General features: G+C 41.4%; 1 protein-coding gene across 5 annotated transcripts in view; it reads left to right on the top strand.

The window, feature by feature from the left end:
* The window catches only part of MCTP2 (multiple C2 and transmembrane domain containing 2), a 254,511-nt gene that overhangs the window by 138,391 nt on the left and 95,475 nt on the right, over nt 1-20,645 (top strand). For all 5 annotated transcript variants that reach the window (XM_043921524.1, XM_043921521.1, XM_043921523.1 and 2 more), the window contains 2 exons: nt 14,355-14,457; nt 15,812-15,914. In XM_043921524.1, coding sequence (XP_043777459.1) covers nt 14,355-14,457; nt 15,812-15,914 — 206 coding nt within the window. The remainder of the gene's footprint in view (nt 1-14,354; nt 14,458-15,811; nt 15,915-20,645) is intronic.

The raw sequence follows: 20,645 nt of genomic DNA, 5'->3' as shown, positions 1-20,645 counted from the left end.
TGATCTGTGTCATGACTTCTTAACTGGTTAAATGTCTGATGATGTTTTTCAAGAGGACTTCAGAAGACAGACAGACGTCCGTCCTTTTCTCTTGCGCACTGTGTACGTAATGTTCTGTTCTTGGCAGAGTCTATGGTGTAGTGCAGGGGTCCTCAGTCTGACTGGCTGGCTGGCTCGTTTCTGTAACAGTAACCAAAGTCTAGGCCATGGAATCACTTTACCATTGATACTGTGTTATATGAAATTTGTCTTGGTGCTTCGTGAATTAGAACTTATAGACAGAGGCTACAGCAGACCTGCTCTGTGATGAATTATGCTTGACTAAGAATAATCCAGACATTCCCGTGTCTGAGTAGACAATGGCGCTCCTCTCCTTGCTGAATTAAACCCTTATACTAATGGTTTAAACACCTACATGACAGTTTACTTACCAAGTAAACTGATGAATATGAAGAATGTTCTACAACATGGAGCTATCTATTAATGCAGTAGTGCATTTTTGTTGTTGTTATAATCTTAGAATGTGGTCTGCTCTCTGTATGTGTGTAACCTCAACTTCTGAGGCTGGGGTAGCTCAAACTCTGGAAAAGAGATTGTTAATTAGAAGCACTTTATATTATAAAAATTATAGAATATATGTTTAGAAAAGAGCTCTCCTCACTCTCCTTCAAAAAATGAGCCAATGGAAATCATTCTACAAGATGATCACAGTGTTAAGGAAATGCCCAGTGAGAATATTTAAAAAATGCTTTTTTGGCCAATATGAATGTAAAAGTTCTCAGTCTGTGGATGAAATACTCCAATGGAGGCTTCTGATATTCATCAGTTTACTTACAAATGCTTATATAGGCTTAGATTGATTTAAAAAATTTTCCTTTGTTTTGAAACTTAGTTTATGAAAACACTTATTTCAGACGTTTCATGTGCCTTCATCAGAAGTTATTTTAGTTTTCATCACTAAAACGCATGTAAAATTACTTACCAGTTTTCCTGAGCAAATTGTGTTTTACTTCCATTTCAGTGTTTCGATATAGCACTTTTTGAATCTGTAATTGTCGATGGCTTAGTAAACATCATCTCAAGGCCCAAGAACTCATATGTGACTTTAAGCAGTATTTTCAAAAAATCTTTTTGTAGTTTTATATTTTGTGATCACCAGGAACTAATTGCAGTGCATTAAAAGACTTGTGTATAGCTACATCCATATGTGGAAATACTCTTTTAAAACTTACCTTATTTTATGCTTCCTATCAGATGACTTCCATAAATCATCCTCAAAACTAGGATTTATGGAGGTTGTTTCAGGCCAATGTGAATTCTCCAAAGAGTATTTTCACTGTTAAAGTGAATAGGAGAGAAACCTGGAAGATGAAAGTTTTTGTAAAGATCAGTCTATAAGGCAAAACCCTCTTTTCAGAAGAATAATATTGGTAGAAAATGCTACCATTTGGTCATTTTCTTTATATTCAAGATATGCAGTAGATAGTTTTGGAGTGGATAAAGGTGAGTATTAGAAGATTGCAGTAACAAAAAGAAGTAGTTAGTAATGCTGTGTTATTTGACTAAATGCCCTGGTGTTTTACTGTCTCTATATTACCTATGAGAAAATTATCACTCTCTGATTTGAAGCAGAGATCCTTGTCATTAGCTAAATATGCCTTTGGACCATATGGATCTTTATTGTTAGAATCAGATCTCACAGTCTAAGTTCTTCATAGGTTGGCTCACTTCACAGGTGAACAGACTCACTCAGTCTGCTCCAAACCAACGTGGAGCAGACTGGACCTAATCCAAAGAGTTCTAAACCAACTTTTCTCAGTGAAAGAAGAAGTGAATTGTGGTTGCTGTGAGGTAGCAATAGGATATAATTAATACCTCCAAGATGTTAGCCATTATATCATACAGTGGCAACTTACCCTTTTTATTACTGTTGTTGTTATTATCAATTCACTTGATATGCAGTAAAAAAAAAAAAAAAAAAGCCAGCTTCACTTGATCACGGATCAGAAGTACGCATATTGCCAGTACCAGGAACATTTAAGAAATAAGTAACTATTTGTACCCAGCATTTTCCAGTCAGCCTTGTTTATAAATGAGTATTTCATTTTAGTTGCTCAGGGAACAGAGTATTCACGCCTTCAAATAAAAAAGAACTACACTTAAAAATAATTAGTTATTGCATGTCGATGTATGGCAAAAAAATCACAATATGGTAAAGTAATTATCATTCAATTAACATAAATAAATTAATTAAAAAACTGCATTTACTCTGCATAGCTGGGGATCTTCTCAAAGAACAATGGTCGTTTCAAAACGGAACTTTCCAACCTTTTTACTTTTTTTTAAATGATAGTTTGTGTTTTTTGTTGTTGTAATTGTTCCTTAGAAACAATACCAAATAACCATGATAACTGTTGCTTCAAGTTTGTTTTATCTAAAATTCAGGGACTCTGATGAAACAAAAGTCCATGGGGGCAGATCTTGGCAGTGGTCCCTATGGAGATGAAGGTTACAGTTTGCAGAATGCAGGGACCTGTTGTCCTAGAGGAGAAATGAATGCATTTGCCAGCTCTGCAATCAGTGGGTTTGCCAATTTTAAAGTTTTATCTTTGCAGGTAGCAATTAGAAAAAGAAAATACTGATCACTCATGCTGCTCTGATCAAAGTTAGGAGGATGTTCCTCACTAGTGGTTACTGATGTTTTGATAATGTGGCCATAAAAAGAAACTTTGGAGAAATTGAATTCTCATTACTTTCCTGGTATTTCAGAACATTGGAATAATGTGTATTATATATATATATATATATATATAGAGAGAGAGAGAGAGAGAGAGATACAATGTTAGTTGCTCAGTCCTGTCTGACTCTTTGCAACCCCATAGACTGTAGCCCACCAGGCTCCTCTGTCTGTGAGATTTCCCAGGCAACAATACTGGAGTGAGTTGCATTTCCTCCTCCAGGGGATCTTCCCAACCCAGGGATCAAACCCAGGTCTCCTGCATTACAGTGCCTACATTGCAGATTCTTTACCATCTGAGCCACTAGGGAAGCCCTTATATATAATGTATCATATATATATATACATATATATATATATAATATGTACATCATATATATAAGCATGTGTATGTGTGCACTAAGTCGCTTCAGTTGTGTCTAACTCTTTGCAACCCTGTGGACTGTAGCCCGCCAGGCTCCTCTGTCCATGAAATTCTCCAGGCAAGAATACTGGAGTGGGTGGCCATGCCCTCCTCTAGGGGATCTTCTTGATTCATGGATCAAACCTGCATTTTCTGCACTGCAGGCAGATTCTTTACTGCTGAGCCACCCAGGAAGTCCCATATATATATATATACATGATATATTATTTATATATTATGTATATACATATATATGTACATTCACTGAGGTGGATTTCTTTGCTATTATTAATTTAATTTTTATATAAAGATAAAAATTAGTGCAACCTCCCAAATCTTACAAGATATTAATAACCTAAATCTACAAGTTACCAGTGTTAAGATATTTACAAAAGATAAAGACTTCAGTGTTCTAAAGTATAAAAAAAATTTATAACTTTTTCAAACTAACTCAAATCTTTGATAAATATACTGTTTTATTGTGTGATTGAACCTACTCAGTATTAATTTAAATTTATATATAACTTGGCATTTTATATGTGTGTCTGACATTTGTATATAAGTGAGAAGACCTTTTATTTTAAAGAATCAGAAGTAATCTAACTTCCCTTGTAGCCCATCCCTCTAAAATTGGTGAAAGATATTTTAATGTTCTCTGTAGCCAATATGAGATATGGACAACCATGTGCAGTTATTCTAATACAAGAGCCTGTCAGATATTTTTATTAAAGCATTTGTCTCACAAACACCTTGCCCCAATGTAACCTAAAATTTTTAAGTAATAGGTTATCTAGTCTGATGTCAGTACTTCTGTAGTAAACAAGGCCATAGCCTTGATTCACAAAACAGATGATAAATTGTACTTTGAAACTCAAGGTGAGTATAGCTGTTTGTAATGCTTAATAAGACCAACATACTTCACTCAAAACTCAGCTGTTTGGGGAAGAAATTAATAAAAACCAAGCAAAAACAATGCAGAGTTTCTTTCATAGACTATAAAAAGATAATCAAGTAGTTAATAGGTAAATAGAAAAATAGGGGACTGAAATATTTTCTGGCCAGAATTGTATTTCAGGGACTTTTCTGGTGATCCAGTAGTTAAGACTTCACCATAGCTGGTAAAATTCTTCATTCATTCTTTAACTACATAATCCTTTCCCAAGAGACTGCAACAAATGCTTTGGGTAAATCAGTGTTCAGTTCAACAATTCATTCATTGAAGATGTAGATCAGTCCCTGTTTGATTTGTCCTTTATTTTTATGGTATCTGCCTTTCATTTTAATTCCTGTATATTGTGGAAAAGATTGAGAGTGGGAGGAGAAGGAGACAACAAAGGATGACTTGGTTGGATGGCATCACCGACTCAATGGACATGAGTTTGAGCAAACTCCAGGAGACAGTGCAGGACCGGGAAGCCTGGCGTGCTGCAGTCCGTGGGGTTGTAAAGAGTCAGACATGACTGAGTGAATGAACAACAGCAACATACTATGGTATAGAAGATGTATAGAAATAGGTGTGCAAATCTTGGTTCTGCCACGTTCTAGCCATGGGTACACTTAAGCCTTTAGCTTCTCATGGGTGTTTTAACAGTTAAGTTGGTGGTGGTAGTGGTAAAGAACCCGCCTGCCAATGCAGGAGACATAAGAGATGCAGGTTTGATCCCTACGTTGTGAAGACCCCATGGAGGAGGATCTGGCAACCCATGTCAGTATTCTTGCCTGGAGAATCCCGTGGATAGAGGAGCCTGGTGGGTTACGGTCCATAGCAAAAGAGTTGGACTCAACTGAAGTGACTTAACACACAAAATAAAACCTAAATGCACTTACCATACACATTATTACATGCTCATTAAATGCTATTCCCATTCTTTGTTAAATTTATTTTTCTAGAGTGTAGTTGACATGGGGAATGTCACAGGTTATTGTCTCCTTGATATTTTGTTCATAATTTTGCTGAGTTATAAATAATGTTGGAAATAACATTGCTAATCACTGGTTAATCATTGCTAATCACAATAGCTTTTCAGCACTTTTAGAAATCTATAGTTACTACTCTATGATTTTTTTGTTTGTTTCTATTTTATTGACTTTATTGATAAAAGTAAAGAAAAAATATGCTTCATAGTGGAAAATTCTCATGCTGAAACCAGTTTAGTGCTTCTATTCACATTTTGTAATATGGATAATAGTTTTATTGATATAAAGTATTTTTGTGGGCTCATCAATTTTTGTTGTACGTAAAAGTTCTGTTTTGAGAAAGTGTTGACCAAAATACTGCAGTTAGATGCCATATTGTAGCATAGAAATATTCCAGCCGTATGCTATAATACTCTTTTGAGTAGTTTTTATAAATTATAACAGTATGTTTTTTGTTGTTTTGGGGGTTTATTTTTTTGAAACATAAGACTGCTTGTATCAGAAGAGAAATAGTCTTACAGTTATTGTTCACTGGGACTTTTAAATCACATGTCCGTTTTCTAGTTTGTTTTCCTGTATATTGTGCTGTTTAAAGCTGTGTTCATAACAATAGTTCCCCTCTTAAAGATACTCCATTTTCAAAGGACGGACTGTAATTGCAATTTCTAGGAAGCTCAGCAATAGTCATTTAATGCTGTTAATTCATGAGAACCTCATGGCTAGCTGAGCCCAAATCAAGACCAACTTTAAAAAAACACATCAAAAATGATACAAATCTTCCTTGGCAGGCCATCTGCTTTAACAGTCTGCCAAGGAACATGAACTCTAGTCGATGTATCTAGCTCTGATAGATGCAAGTCTATCGGAGATATAGCCATGTGTAACTTACTGGCACCTTAAGAGTGAATGAGTTCAGTTCATTTGTGGTGCTCTATGAATTAACAGCTTGTTCTACTGGTTGTGTTCTTAGTAAGATCTTTATTTATTCAGCCAATGTACCGCCTCTGTGTGTGAGCCTGTGGTGGGCCCTGCTGACACGGTGGGGAGGGTGTGGAGAAATTAATCACCGCCTTCACAGGGAGTGACTACTAACCCCCCAGTGGTATCTAATGACCGTGCTACTGTTGAGGTCAAGAATAGGCTGTCTGGGTTCATTAAAAGGACACCTGTCTGGTGTTCTGCAGGTTGTAGCTGAGACATCAGGGATGAGGAGCAGTTAACACAGTAAAGATGAAGGAAAAGCATTTTCAAGTGAGGGAACAGCGCATTCCAAGCCTGCAGGGCTTTTCCAAGACATGCAAGAAGCGAGTGAGACTGGAGAACAGAGGACGGTGACCCTGAGGGGTGGGAAGGCTAATGTATTAGGTGGGACTGGATTATATAGGAACATGGGGTCCAGGGGAAGAAATTAGAGATCTTTCTAAGTAGGGGAGTGATACGATCTCATATGAACTTCAATACTAGAATACTAGTTGATTCTGGTGGCTGTGTAGAGCAAGCATTTTGGAGGTGCAAGAGTGAATCATGGGAAGGTGTTAGGTAAATTCAGATGATGCTATTTCAGGGAGCTTGAGTGAGAATACTGGAGTGGGTTGCCACTACCTCCTCCAGGGGATCTTCCCGACCCGCGGATCAAACCCCAGTCTCCCGCATTTCAGCAGGTTCTCTACAGTCTGAGCCACTAGGGAAGCCTCTCACAGGGAACAGAGTTAGAAGAAGGAAAAATTCTCATGTCACCAGTTCTTGCTCTGTTTGTGCTGGACGATTATAGCATCAGAAACATAGTTAAGCAACATCTCAGCAAAATTGTCCTCTTCCTTTGTGGACTTCATAGTCCAAAGCGAGACCTGTCTGTCCCCACTTCAGCTGGACGTCCACCACTGGAAGTGATCAGGCCCTCGTCTGCTGGACTCCACCGAGGCCATCAGCTGGATCAGAGATGCTTGCAGCCCACTCGGGAAAGTAGGACATACATGAAAGTTAGGTCCAGAATGAAGAGAGATCAGGATTTTCTCTTCTGTTAAGATCCCTCTCAGAGCCCAGCACAGTATTTTCCACATTTTAGGAAACCATAAGTTACTTGTTGAAGGAAGGAGCAGGCACATCATAGCATGTGGCATTATAACACCTAAACTAAATGATCGTAGGAGGTTGAGAGGGGAGCTCCCTGGAGTTTAAGGTGGCAAAGAAAGTCCCTTGAAGATGCTACATCTTGATCTAGGTCTTGGAGGTTAGCTGGTCTTTGATTTTGTTGGAGAGAAGTGGGGCTTGGGAGAGCATTGCAGGGAGAAGCCATTCCACACGCAGAATAAGAGGCAGGGCTGAGCCCCGTACCTCTGTGCTGCTCAGGGATGGAGCACAGATGTTCCTTTATCAAGGTTGGAACATCTGTAGGTGTAGGATCGGGGTCAGATCAGGATGGATGGTGTGGGTACGTTGTGAGAGAACATAGATTTTCAGGATGAGTGCTGGAATTGGCTCAAATACATGATAGTAAGGGTTATCAACAAATGATTAGAGACAATAATGGAACTGAAGGGAGTGATTTTTGGAAATGAATTCTGGGGTGGCTGTTGCCCTTATCCACACTCCCAGCCTGGGCTGTAATGCGCCACAGTTAGCTTCAGAAATTAGCTTCTAGAAATTCTTTCTTCTAGCCCTGCCCCTTGTATTGACTGACAGTCTGTGGTGGTTCCTGGCTGCCGGATAAATAAAAAGAAATAAAATTTTTTAAAAAGTGCACTGTTCATGGCCTTCCAGGCTTTCAGCCAATCTCTTCCTTTATCCACCAGTATCTTACATTTCCTGATCACCACTATTTAGCGGTGTGTGTGTGTGTGTGTGTGTGTGTGTGTATGTATGTGTGTACCCCTGTCTGTATTTGTGTATGCATGCTAAGTCGCTTCAGTCATGTCTTGACTCTTTGCAACCCCATGGACCTCTGTCCATGGGATTCTCCAGGCAAGAATACTGGAGTGAGTTGCCATGCCCTCCTCCAGGGGATCTTCCTGGCCCAGGGATCAAACCCAGGTCTCTTAACATCTCCTGCATTGGCAGGTGGGTTCTGTATCTATCCCTATGTATGTATGTATCCCTCTATCTATGTATATCTGTCCGTCTATCACTGTATCTATCTTTCTCTGTATCTGTCTCTATCTGCTTAATGAATGTAATGCTCTGATCTCTCCCTGTCTCCTCAGCAAGGACCTACCTATTTCTGCTGGCCAAGTCAGCCACCTCCTAAACCTTGCTCAGAATTCACCTCCCCTGTGAAATCTTTCTGGACTTCAGCCAGATAAATTAAATGTCTGTGAACTTTAGTTTCTTATCTGCAAAAATGGCACAAACACTCTTTACCTCATAGAATGGGCGTGAGGATTAAAGGAGAACTGCATGACGCATGGCTTCTTACCCAGAGTTGGGAGAGCCTGGCTCCCTCCAGCCAACACCCATCCCTGGCTGCCGAAGTCCCCAGCTGCCCCCTCCCACTGGGCCAGGACACTCCTCACAGGGGAGGGGGGACACGCATACCTTGGTTGTGCCTGCATCGGGTCCTTTAAATGAAATTCAGGCTGAATATAGAACAGAGATGTACAAATGTGCAATAGAAGGGAGATAAGGACAACATGCAGTCAGAGGTACAGAGGAGAATGGCTCAGTCCGCTGGAAGAGGGTGTGAGGGAAGTTTTCACTGAAAAGGTGACATTTGCTGAAAAACTTGATTATTCTGAGAGCTCCTTGAAGGTAATGACTTGGTGGTCCATGTACATTGGGGCCTGGTTCATTGCCAAGAGCAGAATGGGAGTTTAATAAATATTTGTCGGATGAATGATATGACCTCTCAAATACTTTCATTGCTTGTCAATCAATTTCTGTAACTGATATAAAGGTAAAATTATTTAAATGCAAAACCTCCACTTGCTGTTGGAGGAATACAAATGGATTTTAACGTGCCTTTTGAAAATAGCAAAGGCTATTGAGAGCAAGACGCTGAAACACCACCGTGAGTCTGAACCACCAGGGGTGTAGCCGTGTCAAGGTGACATGGCATATAGATGCAGGAGAGGTCATCTGGATGGTTGACTTGTAAAAACAGGGGGACCAAAGAAAAAGAGGGCGGACTCAAGTGTACCTATGTCCTTTTGCCTGGTACTGTTTGCTTGGTTCTCTTGGGAAACATTTGGATATTTCATTTGTGATGGGAGATCATTTTATCGGATAAAAATACTATTTAAATTTTACTGAAAGCCCCCATCTGTGTGGAATCTTCTTTTTAAATTTTATCTACTCACCTGTGTATTTTTAATTTTTTTGGCCATATCCTGTGGTACATGGGATCTTAGTTCCCTGACTAGGGATTGAACCCACACCCTCTCCATTGGAAGGCAGAGTCTTAACCACTGGGCCACTAGGGAAGGTCTATCTGGAATCTTTGAAGGGCAAGAAATCATTCCTAAAGGGTGCATGTATTACTCTATAGATGTTTTAATGTCTTTGCTTCTTCCTCCTCGTCTCTGCCTGTTTCTCCTGGAATATTAATAAATATAGCATTTTAATGAGCTTTGATGGGATTATCTTCAGAGAGTTGGTGCAGTGTGGTCCTCGGAGACACACAACTGAAGCTCCCAGTTTCTGGAAGGAAGTCTGTTCCTCATTACCTGGGACAGCAGAGTGTGTGCTTGATAGCGGGGTGGGCAGGGCTCAGCCCACCGGCACAGGCCGGGCCCCTGATGCCCTGCTGGGGGGAACCTCAGGGCTTTCAGTAAAAGTGTCAGACGGTTTTCCCCGAGCCAGCGCTGACAGAATGTCATGTCAGTGTCTCCGGAGGAGCAGCCCTGACACCTCCCAACAGTCCGATGAACGGTTAAATAACTGTTTTCAGTTTGGGTTGAGGAGCTCAGCATAGTCTACCAGAGTGTTAAGCCAAGAGCATGTGGGTCCTTTCAGGTTCACAGTTATTCAGGAGATGCCGTGACCTTCTTCACTGTGAAGTACCTCTCACCGAACGCCCACCCCGTACCCTGTGACACAGCCCCAGAGTAAGACCTGACTTTCTAAGAAAATTGAAGAATAGTTAATTTACCTTGTTGTATTTCAGGTGCACGGCAAAATGATTCAGTTAAACACACGCGCGCACACACACACACACACACACACACACACACACATTCCTTTTCAGATTCTTTTCCATTAGAGATTATGGCAAAGTATTAAGCATAGTTCCTATGCCATACAGCAGGTCCTTGTTGGTTATCTGATTCATTAGTATGAATAGGCTTCCCAGGTGACTCAGTGGTGGAGAATCCACACGCAATACAGGAGGCACAGGTTCAATCCCTTGGTCGGGAATATCTCCTGGAGGAGGAAATGGCAGTCCTGTCTAGTATTCTTGCTGGGAAAATCCCATGGAAAGAGGAGCCTGGTGGGCTACAGTCCATGGGGTCACAGAGAGTCTGATGCCACTGAGCACGCATCATACGTACCTACAAACAGTATGTATCTGTTAATCCCAAATTCCTAATTTATCTCCCCACTTCCATCCCCTTTAGTAACCATAAATTTGCTTTCTATGTCCCTGAGTCTATTTCTGTTTGGCAAGTAAGTTCATTTGTATCTTTTTTTTTTTTAAACCAACTTTACAACAGATACCAAAGGACCTTCTCTAGGTAGAAAAGGCCACAACGAGAAATGGGAAAATTATGAAATGTATCATTTTTTCAGATTCCACATATAAGTGATCATATGGTATTTGTCCTCCTCTATATGACTTTGCTTAATATGATAATCCTTAGGGCCATCATGTTGCTTCAAATGGCATTATCTCCCTTTTTCATGTCTGAGTAAAAAACTTCTTAAAGAAGCAAGACTTTTTAAAAATGAAGATAGATAGATTTGTGTGTGTTTGATTTGGGCTGCTCAACATCTGAAACCCCTTGTAGGACTGGGGTGCTTCTCTCGTATGTTTTGGAGAAGGGGTTCTGACTTGCTTGCATTCAGTGGGAAGCCAGTATGCTCTTCCTTCTGAGCCCTGGAATTTAGGAGATGGGGATTTGCTAGGCAGGGCAGTCCCTTTATATCTCCATCAAGTGAGGCAAAGGAGCAGGCTTGGAGAATACATATTAGAAGCAGCTGCACTTAGAGGGGCTCCCTGGTGGCTCAGCAGTAAAGAATCCACTTGCAATGCAGGAGATGTGGGTTTAATCCCTGGGTCATGAAGATTCCCTGGAGAAGGAAATGGCTACCCATTCCAGTATTCTTGCCTGGAGAATCCCATGGACAGAGGAGCCTGGTGGGCTATAGTCCATGGAGCCTCAAAGAGTCGGACATGACTAAGCTACTAAACATTAACATTTAGGGCCTGGATCAGAAATCTCTGTGAGGCCAGTTTTCCTGGGAAGAGAGGTTGACTGAGATTCTGTGCCTGAGTATCCCTCAGCCTTTGGTTTCCAGTAACTTCAGACCCGAATTTCCAGTCTGTGCACCAATCCTGAGTTGTTGTTTAGTCGCTAGTCTTGTCCGGCTCATTGAGACCCCATGAAGAGTACACACCAGGCTGCTCTGTCCTCCGCTTTCTCTCAGAGTTTGCTGAAACTCATCTCCATTGAGTTGATGATGCCATCCAGCCACCTCATCCTCTGCTGCCTCCTTCTCCTTCTGCCCTAAATCTTTCCCAGCATCTCGGTCTTTTCCCAGTGAGTCAGCTCTTCTCATCAGATGGCCAAAGTATTGGAGCTTCAGCCTCACCATAAAGCCCTTCCAATGAATATTCGGGGTTGATTTCCTTTAGGATTGACTGATCCTGAGAGCTGTTTGCCGTTATTTTGACAAATTCCTTTTCTGTTAAGTTTGGACAGGGATCCTTTCCACTGCTTGTAACTGACAACCCGACACATTCATCTGTGTCCACGGCTCAATCCCTGTCTACTGGCCACTGAGATAATAGTCTTGGCTTAAAAGCTCTGGCCAGTCATATAAGTGTCCAGGCCACTAGTCAGCTGAATGGAATCTCCCGTTAATGCTGACTCTTAGCCAGGCAGCTGCTCTTCTTGTCTTCTGGTTTTGAAATATGTTAATGTGAGTTCCTGCACATGTGTCTCTCTAAGGCGTGCAGCACCTCGGAGCCCTTGGTTATTAACAGCATTGGATGTAGGTTCAATGACCTGAATGATAAGCCAGTAGGTCACGTGGCCTGAGTAGTGTCTGTGTTAGGCCTTGGTCTGGATTCCTTGGCCATTTGTTGGAGGTATATCTGTCTTTATGCCCCCAATTTATTCAGTATACACTGCTTTAGAGAGTGCCTGTGTGTGCAGAGTCTGGCCATGTGTTCACATCCTATGGATGTCAGAGACCCTGACGGTTCTCTAGATCCCTCTGTCAAGCTGAACAAAAGGGGAGACTTCTTACCTGGTAACTCTCTGGGTTCCCCTTTGGATTCTGGTTTTTCTAATGTTTTGTCTTGTTTTTTCTTTTGGAAGCCATATGAGGTAGGATAGAAGAAGAAGTGATTTGGGAGAAGTAAAGGTTAAGCCTCGTTATTTTTTAAGATAAAAAATGTTGAATTTACCTTGTGAAATTAGACTTCTCCATGTCTCTGAGCACCAAAAGTGTCCCATGTGTGTTCTCATCATTTACTGAATATCTAAGATCAGATGTGTGTGTGGCCACTCAATTCCAGAGCAGAGTTTTAACTGCTAAATAGCCATCATGGTGGTGGTTTAGTTGCTAAGTTGTGTCTGACTCTTGCTACCCCGTGGACTGTAGCCTGCCAGGCTCCTCTCTCCATGGGATGCTCCAGGCAAGAATACTGGGGTGGGTTGCCATTTCCTCCTCCAGGGGATCTCCCCAACCCAGAGATTGGGAGATTGTTTATCGTTGAGCCATCAAAATAGCCGTGATTACAGTTTTTCTCATTTCTCTCATCACCCTGTAGAAGCATGTCAGTTATCATAGACTTGCAGTTGTAGACAAGTAATTATCTTCCCTCAGAGAATTTAGAAAGGAAACAGAGATGCGCTTCTGTTTTCAAACAAAACACAAACTCGGGCCCTGTCACGCGCCACGTCGGCACCTGCTCTTGGGAATCCTGTGTTGCCGTTGCTCCCAAGGGGGTTACATGTCAGTCCCAGCCCTGTAAGTTCCCTGACACCTGGCTTTCCCACACGGAGTTTACAGCACTTGCTAAAAAGAGAGGCTCACCTTTGATCTTTCAGCAAGCACAGGTGGTTTTTTTTTTTTTAATTGGAGTATAGTTGATTTACAGTGCCATATTAATTTCTGCTGCACAGCCAAGTGATGGTTTTATATATATAGTCATCTTTTTCATGCTGTTTCACACTCTTCTTTTTCATATTCTTTCTCATTATGGTTTGTCACAGGATATTGAATATAGTTCTCTGTGTTCTACACGGGTACCTTGTTTATCCATCCTCTGTATGATACTTTGCATCTGCTACCCCCAAACTCCCACTTCGTCCTTCTCTCATGTTCCCCCTTGGCAAACACATGTCTGTTCTTTATTAGCACAATTGTATGACTATAATATGTGGAATCTTAAGAAGTGGTACAAATGAACTTATTTATAAAACAGAAACAGACTCACAGACTTAGAAAACAAAGTTAGAGTTGCCAAAGGGATTGAGGTGAGGGGAGGGATAAATTAGGTGTTTAGGATTAACATATATACACTGTTACATATAAAATAATCCAGAAGGACCTGCTGTGTAGCACAGGGAACTCAATATTCTGTAATAACCTAAATGGGAAAAGAATCTATAAAAGAGTAGATATATGTGTAGCTGAATCACAGTGATATATGGAAACTAATACAATGTTATAAATCAACTCCAACATAAAAATAAATTTTTTTAATAATATTATTTTTGTTCACTCAGTCGTGTCCGACTCTTTGTAACCCTATGGACTGCAGCACGCCAGGCTTCCCTGTCCTTCACCGTCTCCCAGAGCTTGCTCAAACTCGTGTCTGCTGGGTCAATGATGCCATCCAACCATCTCATCCTCTGTCGTCCCCTTCTCCTCCTGCCTTCAGTCTTTCCCAGCATCAGGGTCTTTTCCAGTGAGCCACTGTTCACCTCACATGGCCCACGTATTGTAGCTTTACTTCAGCATCAGTCCTTCCAATGAATATTCAGGGTTGGTTCCCTTTAGGATTGAATAATAATTAAAAAAAAATACCTGCATGATTTTTGTTCATTTTTGCCTCTGTCATTTTTGAGACTCATTTGCTTCTGACCATGAAGATTCCTTTGTCTCTGACCCTTGTCCATTTTCTCTTTGCAGGGAAGAGTGATCCCTTTTGCTTGTTGGAGTTAGGAAATGACCGACTTCAGACACATACCATTTACAAAAACCTCAACCCTGAGTGGAACAAAGTTTTTACATTGTAAGTACTTTAGCCCCTGGAATATCAAAGAGCAGCTTTAACTCAGAGACCAATTATCCCTGATATGTGTAGGGCAGTCTAGGGCTCTTGAGTGGAATTTTCTGTCCATTTTTATGGGCAAAGAAGGAATTTTATTGTTTTTCTCCTTCTGAAAACCTTTTATGCTTTCATTTTATAGAGTATAGTGTTAATAATAGAAGAGACCGTTTGGAACTGCAAGAGTGTTATAGGAGGCATTTGTAAAGTAGGTCTCTTAGTGACTCAATTAATCTGTGAGCAGAAGAAAGCTTCCATATATCGAGACTATTTCATTCCTGAGTTAAAGGAAATTACAAATGTAGACGTGTCTTAAAATTCAAGGAGCTTATATTGTACAACAGTATTTTAAAATCAGAGTGCTTGCATTCTGCCAGAGCCTTTTGGAACATACAGATTATGTGTGATTCCTTGAAGACTCCCCAAGGCCCCTTGTATTCCAGCTTGTCTGAATGACCTACTCTATAGTGATGCCTACTTTTTAGACTCGGGTGTTCAGGAAACTGGATATCTTCCTAGTTGCTTTAGATTTCAAGGCACCTGGCCATCAAAGGGAGGCTCACCCATTGTTGAATCTGGGTGACATGGTGGCATACTGCCTCACAACACTGAGGAGCTTTATCTGTGCCTATAACTAAAATAATATAGTTTGTTGTGAATATGAATTGGTAGCTCCCAAGCAGAATGTTTATGGGGACCTATGAGAAGAGGTTGACTGTGCTAACCAGGTTTGCAAGAGTCTCTTGTTTGGTCAACACTTTGCCAATGATCATGGCTCCGTGTTTTCATTATAGCTGACGTCTGGCTCTGGTCAACATTGAAAAATTTTTAAATATGTGAATATGCATGGCCTTCTAGTATTTTGTGTTTCTACCATAGGATGCTTTCAGGGGATCTTGGGAAATAGTGATTTTGACTACCTTTGTTTTTTTTTAAGGGAATTCTTCATTAGTTTAAAGTAAAGAAAATCTTATTTTTGCTCTTCTCATCTGGAAGTCACTTTGTCGTCCTTGTTCTGTCCCCTGTTCTCTTTCTTTATCCTGTTTCTTTAACAGTGCTACCCCTGAGTACACATATACATGGAAATGTCATAGTAAAAAAGTTGACTTTTTTTTTCCGTATGGATGTCTGAATCTTCGCTGATGGAAGGTTTGGGAATACAGTCAGTTTGATTTAATTTTTGGAATTTAATTAAATGGTAGTTTTATACTCTGAGGACATACAGACTTAATTAGTGAAAACGTGTTTTCAGATCTTCATGGAACAGCCTTCACTTGTGTGTTTTTGTGTCTAATTCATGGTGTGTTTCTCGTTTCAGTCCCGTTAAAGATATCCATGATGTTTTGGAAGTGACGGTATTTGATGAAGATGGAGATAAACCTCCTGATTTTCTTGGAAAAGTCGCCATTCCCTTGCTGTCTGTAAGTTACCTTCATTAATACACAATATGTGAATCATTTTGCAGTTGACAAGTTTCTGTGATCTAGAATCGCTTTGTCTTTGTCCGTCTGCAGAGGGGGCAAGCCCTCCCCAGCTGTGTGCTGTGCTATGCTCAGTTGCTTTGGCCGTGTCCGACTCTGTGCATGCCAGGGACTGTAGCCCGCCAGGCTCCTCTGTCCGTGGCATTCTCCAGGCAAGAATACTGGAGTAGGTTGCCATGCCCTCCTTCAGGGGCTCTTTCCGAGCCAGGGATCGAACCTGCGTCTCTTACCTCTCCTATGTTAGCAGGTGGGTTCTTTACCACCGGCACCACCTGGGAAGCGCCCCCACCCCCCAGCCATAGCAGGAAGCAACTGTTTTATTCCTTATCCTTCTCCAGTACTTCCAGTAATTTGCAATGGAAAGTCACATAATTTCTCTCTGAATGTGTCAATTGCATATTGATTTAACCATCCAAGATATTTTGACCAGTCTCTCAATCCACCCTGGCTCTTTCCATCTTGAGATAGAAGTTTCACTTTGGTTTCTGGGAACACACATCTATGACTGATTTTCCATTGGTGAATGAAGAACATACATATTTTTCTTTATTACCTTCTTCCTGCCCATTTCTTCAAAGATTACTTGCTGGTAATTGCACAGTTTTTCTCAATTCTACTAAAGACCACTTTCTCAAAAGTTGTCAGCCTTTGTGTGTGTGTGTTGAGTCGCTCAGTCGTGTCTAACTCTTTGAGACCCCATGGACTGTAGCCTACCAGGCTTCTCTGTCCGTGGAATTTTCCCAGCAAGAATACTGGAACAGGCTGCTGTTTGCTCCTCCAGGGGATCTTCCCGACCCAGGGATTGATCTTGCATCTCCTGCACTTCAGGCAGGCTCTTTACCACGGAGCCACTGGGTAGGGCTTTTTGGCAGTCATATTTGTTTTCAGTCTTCAAAAATAATTTGTGGAAGAAAGCAGAGAGCCTCTCTTGAAGAAAGAGAACTGTTATGATCGTCCCATTAAAAGGTAGGCTTCCTAGGTGACTCAGTGGTAAAGAATCTGCCTGCGATGCAGGAGACACAGATTCGATCCCTGGTTGGGAAGATCCCCTTGGAGAAGGAAATGGCAACCCACTCCAGTATTCTTGCCTGGAGAATCCCATGGACAGAGGAGCCTGGTGGGCTACGTACGGTCCCTGGGGTCACAGAGAGTCAGATGCAACTGAGCATACATTGAAAGGTAAATGCGGGGACTTTCCTGGTGGTTCAGTGGCTAAGACTCTGCACTCGGTGCAGTGTTCCATCCCTGATCACGGAGCTAGATCCTGCATTCCTCAAGTAAGAGTTCACACGCCACAACTAAAGACCCTGCATGCCGCAGCTAAGACCTGGAGCAGCCAAATAAATAGATCAATGAATATTCGAAAAAGCAAAAGGTTATGTGTCAGAGTGAGCTAAAAGTTAAATGATAAAAATACCCTATAACATTCAGAGGAGAAAGCACCAAATGATGTCTTTACATGGGCCAACGTGGAAAGCTGGGATCTGAATTCGCCTATTAAGTGGGCATTTATATACTCTTCCAGAGGAGGGAATTTCAGTTTTTCATCCAGTCATTCATACAGTGTATAGTAGAATTGTTACAACCTTTATCAGTCAAGAAGGATTTATTTTTTTCTTCCCAAAGATGTATTTCCCCACAGTTCTTAGCGCGTGTTAGAGCAGTCTGTAATTTATCCACGAGATTAGACCAGCTCACGTGGTGTTTACAGAGGGGAGGGCGCTGTCTCAGTATCTCTTTTCGTTTTGATTGCTTGGTTAATTTCTCCCCGAATTCTCATATCCCTGACGTGACTTGAAGACTGTGGCGGAGCAGCTGTTCCCTTGTAGATCCGCCTGCTGCCAAATGTTCTGAGCCGTTAGCCGCAGGCCATGCCAGCTCTCAGAGAGGACACGGTGATTTGGGACTCCCCTCCTTTTTTTTATTATGACTTGTCAGTTATTCCTGGAAGACTTTATGTGATAAGAACATGGGGCACAATTTTTAAGGAGGTCTAAAAGTACAGGAAAGCAGGGCTCTTCTTTAGAATTTAGTGTTCTTTTTCCCTCTAACATATTTTGGACATTTCTCCTCTTGTTTTAGTAGGTAAATCCTTAGTAGCATGTTGGATACCTTGAAGGGTGAACACTTAAACGCTCATGCTCAGCTATTCCTGTGCTGTCTGACTCTTCGCGACTCCGTGGACACAGCCCCCCAGGCTCCTCTGTCCTGGAAATTTCCAGGCAGGAATACTGGAGTGGGTTGCTATTTTCTTCTGCAGGGGATCTTCCTGAGTCAGGGATCAAACCTGCATCTCCTGGGTCTCCTGCATTGCAGGCAAATTCTTTACCATTGAGCCACCAGGGAAGCCTGGTTGAATACTACTTCATATCTTTATTAAACTCCCTTTGTTTCATATATTAACATTTCGTGTATTCTGTCTTTCTAGAATACCAACAAGTTAACCCAACTTTCTTTCCTCCTTCCCTTGTAACATACAATCACTGTATGCTGTGGAGTTAGAGCTAAGAAATTACCTCTGACTCAATCAGAGTTTACAGCCAAGACTACTGGAGTGGGTTGCCATCCAACTCACCTCAGATTCTCCAGGGGATCTTCTAGACTCAGGGATTGAACCTGTATCTCCTGCATTGCAAGCAGACTCTTTACTGCTTGAGCCATTGGGGAAGCCCTTCAGAAATCAGATTCAGGGTTTCTCAACCTTAGCACCTCTGACATTGCTGGATGTATCATTCTTGGCTGTGGTTCTTTCCTATGTGTTGTAGGAAGTTTAGCAGCATCCCTGATCTCTATCCACTAGATATCAGTAGTACCCATCCACCCATCACTATTGTGATAACCAAATATACCTTTGCAGACATTCCCAAATGTTCTGGAGCAGAATCACTACCAGTGGACTGGAGAACCACTGATGCAAATTAATAAGAGTTTCCAAACTATAGCCTTCAAAATATAAGATCGAGTGATCTGTGATAGAGTGATTCATTTGATCTCAATGAATGCAAGTCCCCAGTCCCCTTAAGTTTTTTCAGGTTGTTGATAAGCTACCCTGCAATGTAAATATTCATTTGTTTGATAAATATCTATCAAGTGTTCAGTGTGTGCCAAGAACTGTTGTAGGTTGTAGTATGCTAATGATGACCACAGTGAAGCTATCTCCTCTTTTGGAACTTACCTTTGGATTATAAGAGGCAATATACAAACCAGAACAACATCAACAAAAACACTAGATAGTAGGTTAGGGTTACCTTGGTGGCTCAGACAGTAAAGAATCTGCCTGCAGTGCAGGAGACCTAGGTTTGATCCCAGGGTCAGGAAGATCCCCTGGAAATGGGCATGGCTACCCACTCTAGTATTCTTGCCTGGAGAATCCCATGGTCAGAGGAGCCTGGTGGGCTACAGTGCATGTGATTGCAAAGAGTCAGACACCACTGTGCAACTAACACTTTCATGCACTTAGATGGTGAAAAGTGCTATGTAGAAAATTAAGCAGAGAATTAAGCAGGCGGAGGAGCCTTGTAGAGGATGTGTGGGGGGAAGGGATGCAATTCTCTGTGATCTCAGCAGGGAGGGCCTCACTGGACAGGGAACGTTTGAGAGAGAGCTTCAGTAGGTGAGGAAAGGGATATGTGGGGAGATTTCAGGCAGGAAATCTTCAAGTTCAAAGGCTCCAGGCCAGGCGTTGATGGTCAGATTCCAAAAATAGCAGAGTGGACAGTGTGGATGGAATGGAGTAGGGAACAGCAGATATGGGATAAGAAAGGATAGGAGATAGAGTGGCATGGGAGAGGACTTGTGAGACCCTGAAGCCTGAGAGGTAGAAGGACTCTGACTCTTCTTTACTGATGACAAAACCACTGGGAGGTTTCCAGCTGGGGAGTGCTTCATTTGGTTTATACTGCTTGTTTCTATACACATGTAGCATGTGGAGAAAAATGCCCAGATCTGAAAGGTCTCCATTGTGTCAAGGCAGACTGGCCTGAGCCACTTTTCCTCTTAGGGACTTCAGGGGCCCAGAGATGTTGAGCTGAATAAGACATTTCAGCCCCCATTGTTCAGTGTGGCTGTTTCAGTTCAGATGTATTTCCAGTGCTTTGACCAGTAGGTTGGGAAGTGATCATATATTACACAGGATCTGTGTGGCTCTTCCTGATACACCTGCAACATACCTTCTCCAAATGAATTGATCCCCTACCTAAAGAGAAAGTATAAATGCAGTAGAAAACAAGGCCATAAGCCTCAGTATCTGTAATCAGCAAATTTTGTTTATTTCATTGCTCATTTGATTTTTTAATTTATATTATTCATATTTACAGTATTTATATTTATAGTTTTCATTGCTTATAATTATTTTCAAAGAATTCTAGCTTGTGATTTAGAGGGTGTGTTTTAAAATGTATTTATTTAGCTCTAGTTTTTTTTTTAATTTAATGTCTGTGAGCAATGCTTACCTAGATAGCACTGTGCACTCCCCATATGGCACATCACTAATTCTGTGACAATCTAACAAGGCATGCTTTGTTATTACGACCATTTACAAATGAGAAAACTGAGGCAAGGAAAGACTCCTGTAGCTGAAAAGTAGTAAGGCTAGGTTTGAATTAGGAAATCTCATCTAAGAGCCACCCTGAGAGGATGTTGTGCTGCTATAATGAGTAGCTACTAAGCAAA

The sequence above is a fragment of the Cervus elaphus genome, chromosome 13 (assembly GCF_910594005.1).
Source record: "Cervus elaphus chromosome 13, mCerEla1.1, whole genome shotgun sequence".
NCBI lineage: Eukaryota > Metazoa > Chordata > Mammalia > Artiodactyla > Cervidae > Cervus > Cervus elaphus.
This window is presented reverse-complemented; position numbering and strand designations above follow the sequence as displayed.